Source organism: Lupinus angustifolius, chromosome LG15, assembly GCF_001865875.1.
Source record: "Lupinus angustifolius cultivar Tanjil chromosome LG15, LupAngTanjil_v1.0, whole genome shotgun sequence".
NCBI lineage: Eukaryota > Viridiplantae > Streptophyta > Magnoliopsida > Fabales > Fabaceae > Lupinus > Lupinus angustifolius.
In genome coordinates, this window is record NC_032023.1 from 555950 (window position 1) to 565810 (window position 9861).

The following is a 9861-nucleotide window of genomic DNA, read 5'->3' on the forward strand; positions in this document are numbered from 1 at the left end:
TATATATATATATATATATATATATATATTTTGTCTTTGTTTATAACTAGTTGTTTTTTGATGTCTTTGTTAAGTACTTTCTATTTGAGTTTCTCTATGGTTGTTTGTACTTTCTTTCTTCTCTTGGTTGTTACTTACTACTTTAGTTGTCCTTAAAAAATAAAGGGTATGTGTAAGATTTGATTTTTTGTTTTCCTATGTTTACTAAAAATGATGTTTTATTTTTTTGCACTTTTTTGGATTGAAACATAGTACTGCTCTAGATTCTGTTGCATAACTGTTTTCTATGTTTTTGTTGTTCAAACATGTCTGAGGTGAAGGAAGAAACTTAGAACATGAATTATCACTCTTTCTTGCTTATGCTATCTGTTTTTCTTTCTTCAGATTATAGTTTAAATTTTTGTTCACTGTTGATTTAGATTAATGGATTTTACTCATGTCTCTCTTAGTGTACTTATTCTGGTTCTTCAAGAAGTTGAAATAGTGGTGCTTGCATATGATCAAATGCTTGATTACGCGATTCAGGAACATAGTTGTTTCCCTCAGTTTTTGATACTTATAATTTCTTGCTCATAAAGTTCTAGTCTTGCGTTAATGATCGATCTTTTAGTCCTTATGCTTCTTAGCGTACCCTTGTCGGATATCGTCTTCAGTGCTAGGCAATGTTTTTCTTAAGACTTACAACAACATAAGATGCTCTTCTGCAGCATATGCAATTCTATCATGGTTTTGCAAGCCTGGGTCATAATTAGATTTTCTCTGTCTTTTCTTCTAGAGGACACATAATGAACAATATTTCAGTAGAATTTCAGAGTAGTCCGAGTTAATGTAATTAAGTCAGTAATGTTTCAAGAGGTCAAAAAGTTCGATTCCTGGGAGCTACACTTGTCGGGAGGGGCGGTCACACACCCCGAAATGGATTAGTTCTTTACCCATATGGTGAGGGGATACTCTTGGTTAGACAAAAAAATTTAGTAATATTTCTTAAAATGCATGCATCTACTCCACATTCATATTATCTCAGCCGTGTAATTTCTAGTTTTGGATTGATTCATATACTTGGTGCTGTTAGCAATCAAATTGACATGTTTTGCATCGTCCTGGTTTCGTTTCTCGTGACAAATGTTATTGGTTGATGGTGCCTATACCGTGATTTGTGCTTAGTAGTGTATAACTCAATGAGATTTTTGTTCTGCATTTTTATAACATGATGACAGCAAAAACATTCTTCAACTTTCAACAATTTTCTTATGGTGCACCTGTACCAATATAAATGTCCATATTGACTCCGATTTTGTTTTCTTATGAAATTAATGCATTCGTTTTACAATCTTAAACACATTCGCTATATACGTGTTGAATGTTGATTGAATTGCTGCACTGATCAGTCCATCCAGCATGAATTCACCATCCGCGCAGTTTGTTCCCTCAAGAAGCATGAGTGTTTACGATCCTATCCACCAAATTAATATGTGGGGAGAAGGCTTCAAAAGTAATGGTAATTTAGGTGCAACTATACCGTTAATCGATGAGGCAGACTTAAAGTTTGATAGTCAGGTGCAATTTTACAAAATTTATCGACAAATGTGAATGCATTTTTCGGCTTTTAGGCCAAGTAACTAAATTTGTTTATGCTGTTTATTACCTAGTCAGAGGATGCTTCTCATGGTATACTAGGAACACCTAACAAGTATGACCAAGAAGCAAATAAACCTGCGGTTGATAAGGTAAGAGCATGTTATGCAAATTCAGTCATCGAAAAAAAAATGTTATGCAAATTCAATGCCTCTAGATGTAGAGGTAGATATTTTTGTGCCGTACCGTTAAAGGTTTATTTCGATGCTAGCATTAGATATATAAATAGTGGAGAAAAAAAATAGAAAGCTGACTTGATGAAACATGCAGATACAAAGACGTCTTGCACAAAATCGAGAGGCTGCTCGCAAGAGTCGTTTACGGAAAAAGGTTTGAATGGTTTTTACATTTATAGATATGTCACACATGAAACTAGTGTTTAGATATATTAATGTTCGTGTGATTTCTAATATCGCCTTACAGGCCTATGTGCAGCAGTTAGAGTCAAGTCGTTTGAAGTTGATGCAGTTGGAGCAAGAGCTTGAACAAGCAAGACATCAGGTGTGGGGAGGACGAGTTTAAGTACTCGTAGTTTCTCTTTTGGATAACTAGATGATGATCAGTACTCCCTCCATTTCATAATATTTATCATTTTAGATACGGATTTTTGCTTAGTGACCATCAGGTTACGAGTTCAAATCCTGGAAATAGTCCATCCACTTGCGGGAGCCTTGTGCATTGGGCTATCCTCCGCAGATTCCACTAAGCGAGAGCCTCATGCATTAGGCCGCATTTTTTTATAAGGATCCTTGCTCCATTTTACCTGTCGCTCTCGAAACCAAGAAAGCATTACCGTTTTTTTTTTAAATTTCCTCCTTTATCTATTGGTTTCTTCATTAAATGAAATAAGAGAGAGTGAATATTTTAAGTATTTCAATACATGTAACTTAGTGAAATGAACTCATTTTTCATTGTAATTGGTGTTACTTATAATCTTTGTGCAAAAACTTTAAACGATAAACGTTATGATAAGGATGCGGTTTTTCTTTCTCTTCTGTCTCTAATACCTTGAGGCACAAAACTGCAGGGTTTATATGTTGGTGGAGGGTTGGATTCTAATAATATTGGTTTTGCTGCACCTGTAAATTCAGGTTGGTATGTTATTGTGCTACTAATGCTAGATATTTATTTTTAAGAATGTATGTACTTTCCGGAATTTCACTCTCAATCTTGAATTGTTAAGAAATGTTCGCAGTGTCGTGTAAACTTTAGGTAGTTCACTTTGGTTGATGTAGTATCATTCTCAGGTTTCAAGGAGTTAGTTTTCTTATTGCACAATAATTCTTGCATTCTAAGAATACTAAATTTTCAGGAATTACGACCTTCGAGATGGAGTACGGAATCTGGGTGGAAGAGCAAAATAGACAAATCTTAGAACTGAGAACTGCTTTAAATGCTCATATTGGTGATATGGAGTTACGGATACTAGTAGAAGGCATTATGAACCACTATTCCGAGATATTTCGCATGAAATCTGCTGCTGCAAAAGCAGATGTTTTCTATGTTATGTCCGGCATGTGGAAAACGACAGCTGAAAGATTTTTCTTGTGGATTGGAGGCTTTCGCCCCTCTGAGCTTCTAAAGGTGATGGTTCATATAGTAGTTTCTCATTATTATTTGGATTTGATTCATTTCATGATCATCTTCTAGTGATTACTCGAGTGTTAGAATAGTTGAAATTTGAAACTGCATTCATTGTAGTATTTATACAACAGGCAAGATATACTGGAATGCATTTTGTGCGTAAAATGTGTGTCACTCGGTGTAACTCAATTTCTTTCCTTGATCAAGTATTGCGCGCCTGCTTTTCGAAGTTTCAGATTCAAAAGGGCTTTACTTAGATACTTGATTAATTTGAGATTATTTCTATTGCCATATTCTGTTAATGCACGAGATTAATTTCATTTAATATGAATTCATTTCGATTTTCAGTTCCATGTTATCAAGTTATCTTCTCATCCCTTTATGTGTAATTTCGGTTATTTCTCTATTTTAGACCTTTGTCTATTTTACAAAGCTTCTGGTCACAACTGAAGTTGAGTTTGACCACACTCTACACTTGAATTTCTGCATATTCCACAATGGCATAACATGAGCTTGTAATGTATGCGAAATCTTGCAGGTCCTTCTTCCTTTGATTGAACCGTTGACGGAGCAACAAAGGTTGGATATCCAAAACCTTGGGAAATCATGTCAACAAGCAGAAGATGCCCTTTCACAAGGTATGGACAGACTACAGGAAACACTTGCTGAAAGTGTAGCAGCCGGACAACTCATCGAAGGATCGTATATTCAACAGATGGGTTCGGCAATGGAGAAGTTGGAAGCTCTGGTGGGCTTTGTGAATCAGGTAATCTGCTTATAATATGTAACCCTTGAAAGACTTGGCCAAAAACATCCATTTAATCAATCATATCAAAGCTCATAGATATAATATTATAATGTTCTTTTACATTTATATCTGACTCTCTAAGGCTTTGTCAATTATCCGAACCCGTTTAATGAGATTAAGGCTTAGTCGTTGTATATGAATTTCCGAGGATTGAAGCATCATGATTTATTATTATCATACTCTAACAACTTGATTTTGGGGTCATGTGGTTGCCATCTGAGCTCGGGCTTCAAAGTCAGACCCTTCCCTGCTTCATTGCCATCAACCTCAAATTTCATCCATTATGCCTTTTGGAGTTTTGGTTCATACCATGCAACTTGATCATGATTGGTCCTTGTTTGACAATTTTACATTATTTTTATTACCATCTTACCATTTTACATTTTGGAAATTTCACCAGAGGGTACCTATCTATTATATAGTATAGGTATTTGGTCATATACTAATGTTATATAGTGTAATGATAAGAAATGAAACATTGAACAAACATCATGAGGATCATTAACTTTCACAGATAAGACTCCTCTAAAATGAGCTTGTTTAATAATGAGCAAGTATAGATAAATCAACCTTTTAATCATTTAGCAGGTTATCATACATTGCCGATTTACTACGTTGAGAAGTTTAACCGTGCTTTATTTAAAACAGGCTGACCATCTTCGGCAGGAAACCTTGCACCAAATATCTCGAATACTGACAACCCGTCAGGCTGCTCGATGCTTGCTTGTGTTGGGGGAATATTTCCAACGCCTTAGAGCTTTGAGCTTACTATGGTCGAATCAACCTCGTGAACCTGCATAGTCTTACAACAAGAGTATAAGAGCAAAAGCTTGTATTATGAACAATGATGTGATGGATATGCTCATTTTCTTTCGGCTAGGAGCACTGAAACCATGTAGCATGTGTGGTCCATGTTGCTCACATTTTTCCAGCAGTCTTATGTTATGGATAAATTGTAAATATGACTGCACATTAGGAGTTTGTACATAATTGTTTTTTGGATACATGGTATATAACTATATATTGTATGGTTGCAGAATGAAATATTTAGAATATGAATGAGCATGTGTCCAAGTTGGTCATGTAAAATGTTTATAATATTATGTTGTGTTTCTTTTAATATGAATAGGTTCTCTCTTTATGAACACAATTTATAGCCATTTTCAAGTTTCTTCTATGCTTGAGCTTTGTCCAAGATGCAGAGATAATTTTTATTTGACACAGGCACTACAAGCTGTGATTAAAGGAAACAAAAGTATAGAGAAACCTGCATTCAATTTATAGTGTTAGATGAATTTAAATTCCCGGAAACAACCTTTTGGCTTGCGGGGTAAAGTGTATACATCTACCTTCCTCAGACTCCGCTAAGTGGGAGCCTTATGTACTGAACCATCCTTTTTAAAGTCACTCATCGATTAAGCATATGAGTAGTGAGCTTTATAGTAATTTGGACAACAACCCACATTCAGTTTGTAATGCAACTTCGGGTTAAGTTCTAGAGTCACTCATCTCGGTTGTGTTCATGAGTAATGAACCATTTATAATGACTTCGAAAATCCTACTCTATGATCTTGTTTTAAAAAGTAGAGTTACACTCAATTATTCTGATAATCTAAAGAAGAAAAATCACTTTGCAAGAGGTTGAGCATTGCATTGTTAAGTTATTATTAGTACCAGTACTTGAAATATACACCAGCAAGAATAAAACACAGCATGTGAAGTACATAAATTTGTAGTTGTGTTTCCTTCTAGAAACTTGGTTCGATAATCGACAAGATGCCAGCTGGAAGCATGATTATCTCAACTCTAGTGGATTCTCACAACTTTGATATGGCATAGTCCAAGGCATCCACAACAAAATCTGCATAATCAAGAAAGCTCAGTAAGTGATAACAATCTGCTCTAATGCTTTTCAGGAAAGAATCTGGTGTCCAGAAGTTAAGGGGCGTTTGGACGAACTTATAGAAAGCTTATTTGAGGTACGAGCGAATATCAGTTTCGAAAATACTTCATTTTGATATAAGCTTGTTAAAGAAGATTATTCAATAAGCTCTTTTTAGCTTACCGAATAAACACTTAATTAAGTTGTTTACTCAAAAGTGCCCTTAGTTAAAGAACGCCGCCGGGACAAAATTATACCTGCATCATCTTTGCTGAAACACATTGGAGGCTTAATCCTGAACGCATTTCCATGCAGCCCTCCTTTGCCAATTAAAATGCCAAGCTCTTCAATTCATAAGCAAGTAAAAAGTTAGTATTTTAGGAAAAAATCTTGGAAAAGAAAGCTTCATATGGTACATGAAATGATTGGCCCTTTCATTTTATGCAATCAATTTCCTTTCATTGAGGGGGAGAGAGTTTTCTTACCTCTTAGTTTTTCGAACATAACTGCAGTTTCGGCCTTGGCAGGTGTCTTCTTTTTTCTATCAGTGACAAACTCTACTCCCACCATTAGGCCTCTTCCCCTCACATCTCCAATGACTAGCACAAAGTATAAAAATTATCAGAATAACCAACAAAATTACTGCAACTAAGGCCCTTCGGTCCAAAGATATGCGTCTATCCAATGAAACATTCATATATAGCGAGAAAAGGCAAATGTGCCTTAACAGAAAATTTAAAAAGGACGGCCTAATGCATGAGACTCTCACTTAGTGGGGTTGGGGTCTGGAGATGGTAGATGTATACAGCCTTACCCTTGTAAGCAAAGAAACTGTTTTCAGGATTCGAACTCATCAAATCCAGGTCACAAGGTAAGCTTCCTTATGTTGCGATAGTATAGGAAAGTTTATCACGAAGAAAAAAAGATGAACATTTACAGGATCTTAGATTCAAAAATAACATACTGTCATGTTTTTGCATCAGAGATCTCAAACCCTCAAGCAAGTGAGAACCAACATCAGCGCAATGAGATTGACGCTTCTCCTTATCAATAACCCTTAGAACTGCAAGACCACCAGCAGAGCACACAGGGTTCCCACCAAAAGTATTAAATTGGATCTTCTGAGCCAGCACACTTGCTATTTCCGGAGTTGTAACAACAGCTCCTAACGGCAAACCGTTGCCGATACCCTGATACATAGTAACATATGAAGCTATGCTTAATACACACTGGTGTTGTACTTTTGCAGCAGTCTAGGTCTAAGGGAATTAGTAAACAAGATTAAAAGATGGAATAGACCTTTGCCATGGTAACTATATCAGGAATGACACCTTGTGTCTCAAATCCCCAATAATGGCTTCCTGTGCGACCAAACCCGGTTTGCACTTCATCGGCGATGCAGACACCACCGGCCTTGTGTACAATGTCATAGACCAATTTTAAGTACCCGGGTGCCAGTTCAACTGTTCCTCCAACTCCCTAGAATAAGCCATGAGGAAAAAGTAAATAGAAAACAAGACTAAGGTGAGGTTATAAATATCATTTTGAGATTTAAAGGCATTAAACATGATAGATTATACATACCTGAATTGTTTCAGCTATGAATCCAGCGACTTTTCCTGAAGTGCCGTAATCAATATGATCTTGCACGTCTTTGGCATAACTACTAGCGTCTGAGCCGAAGACTCCACGGTATGGATCCGGATTCATGACGTGATGAATTTCACCCTTGAAGGTTCCAAATATTATAAAGAATCATTAGCATTTCACTATACTTAAGTTATGGCCTAATTTGATCATGTCGAAAGCACATTGTAGATTTGGTTCTCAGAAACTTGAAAGCGAACTTCAAATCAGATGATAAGTTAAAAGAGGAGAAAATATACTACATCTGCAAACATGAACTAGAATAATACTGAGAAAAACATGAATATCATAGATTACATTCCATAGTGGGTGGTATATGTAATTATTTATGGACAAACCTCAGGTATTGGATATTTCCATGTGTTCAAAGCTGTCAACCCAATTGTACTAGAACTCCCCCCATGATATGCATTCCTCAAAGATATCATACCGAGATTACCGGTATATAAACGGGCCATCAGCATTGCTAATTCATTTGCCTCTGAACCAGAATTCACAAAATAGACAACCTGCAATTTGAATTGCTTAGCTCAAGATTATGTTACTAATTGAGCGAAAAAACCGAACATCACCTTTTCGCCGATGAATGCCTTAACCACAAAGGATCCATTTCTTGTTCAGTGAAAACTTGTCATTAAATGGGAGAATTGAAAACAGAATTTAGTTATATAGAGAAACTGGTTCTATGTAATAGTTACATAGATCCCCAGATAGACCAAAAAGGTCAGTGGCTGTCAAACACGCCCCGAATGAGAATAGTTTCTTACCCATTGGTTATACCGAAAAAAACTATCAAAAGTTTCTATTGTGTAGAAATAGGAACTAAACACCAGTAATGAAGAGGAAATCGACCTTAAGGTTTCCAGGCATTTTAGATGCCAAGGACTCAGCAAAATCAGCAATTGCATGGTGTAAATATATGGTTGTAGCATGCTGCAGGAGTTTACTCTGCTCCATTATAGCATTCAAAACTTCAGGATGGCAATGTCCACAAGAAACAGTTACAATTCCAGCGAAAGCATCGAGATAACGCCTTCCGTTCTCATCAAACAGATATTGCATCTTCCCCTCTACAATATTGAGCTATATAAAACATGATTAAAGTTTGAATTAGATACCACTTCCAAAGTGTAATTCATAAACAACAAGTCAACAAGTAAAGAACAAGACATTGTTCAAAAGTTGCAGAATGGAACAAAGTGTTCTTTCATGCTCTATTTGCATCCACTATGTCTTCATTTGTTGATTATAGCATAAACCCATCATCACAAATGACAAAAAGTTTATATCTTTGATTTGATTTTCAAATAAAGCCAATCATATATATATATATATATAGAAAGTTGATAATAACTTGAATACTCACAGGTTTTTGATAATAGTGAAACAAGGAAGGACCCAAAAACTTGTTCCTTTTGGTAAAAATTTCATGAGCCAATGGTCCTTTGTAAGGTTGAGGCTCATAATCAAATGGTGGAAGGTGAAGGTTGTGAGAATTGTTATCTGTTGTTGTTGAAGCTGAAGTGGTGAAAAATGAAGAACAAGAAAAGTGAGTGAGAGAAAGACTCTTACAAAGGTTAATGTTTTTCTTCAGTATCATTTGCATTGCCATGGTTGAATAATGAACAATGAATAATGAACAATGAATAATTGTTTTGTGATGATGAAATGAAATTTATAAGAAAGTGGTTTATGCTTTGGATGCAGTGTAAAAGGAATCTCTCAACAATGGTGACGTTGAATCTGTCAACAATAATATTATGTCAGTACTAAAAATAGTATATTATAATTTGATTTTTGTACTATTATATTAATGTCTCGTTGATCTATCATTTAATAAATAATATTTTGTGAGTACTAAAAATGATATATTATTATTTGATTTTTAAAGTAGGGAAACAACTTGCTTATTTATACTACTACCAGTTCATTATTTTTCTTAAAGAATAATTAAATGTTCAATATCAGCATTTATAGTTTGGAAGTATTTGATTCTAAAATAGCTCCTACAAATAAATTTCAAGTTATAATAATATTCTTCATGAATTATTCATGAAAATAAATTATAAATTATAAATTGAAGTTTCATTTTTATTATTTGGAAGATATATTTTTTCTAAATTAGTTAGAGTTTTGATATTCTAACAACAGACCAATGAATGATTGATGATCAAAATAATTATTGGTTGCTGATCAGTAATTATTATTATTATTCTTAGTGTTGCTTGTTATTGTTATTTCTTCAAAAGAATATAAAAATTGTGGGTGGTATATTTTTGTTTTTTATATGATCATTTTTTGCTTT

The 9861-nt window shown here is 35.0% G+C and overlaps 2 protein-coding genes across 6 annotated transcripts in view; one reads left to right on the forward strand and one right to left on the reverse strand.

Moving 5' to 3' along the window:
• Nucleotides 1-5149, forward strand: part of LOC109328197 (transcription factor TGA4-like) — a 6071-nt gene extending 922 nt beyond the window's left edge. Inside the window, exons 1-9 of one of the 5 annotated variants that reach the window (XM_019561545.1) lie at nt 60-166; nt 1389-1557; nt 1650-1727; nt 1906-1965; nt 2059-2136; nt 2663-2726; nt 2948-3219; nt 3758-3985; nt 4676-5149. In XM_019561545.1, coding sequence (XP_019417090.1) covers nt 1399-1557; nt 1650-1727; nt 1906-1965; nt 2059-2136; nt 2663-2726; nt 2948-3219; nt 3758-3985; nt 4676-4828 — 1092 coding nt within the window. In that variant the 5' untranslated portion in view covers nt 60-166; nt 1389-1398 and the 3' untranslated portion in view covers nt 4829-5149. The other 4 variants (XM_019561544.1, XM_019561543.1, XM_019561541.1 and 1 more) reach the window with 4 other exon arrangements.
• LOC109328196 (alanine--glyoxylate aminotransferase 2 homolog 1, mitochondrial-like) lies at nt 5641-9262 on the reverse strand. Its single transcript, XM_019561540.1, has 9 exons — nt 8923-9262; nt 8409-8639; nt 7895-8065; nt 7494-7637; nt 7209-7388; nt 6874-7099; nt 6395-6508; nt 6167-6253; nt 5641-5888 (listed from the first exon to the last, which is right to left on the reverse strand). The coding sequence occupies exons 1-9, from the start codon at nt 9166-9168 to the stop codon at nt 5845-5847; spliced, it is 1443 nt and encodes a 480-aa protein (XP_019417085.1). The 5' UTR covers nt 9169-9262; the 3' UTR covers nt 5641-5844.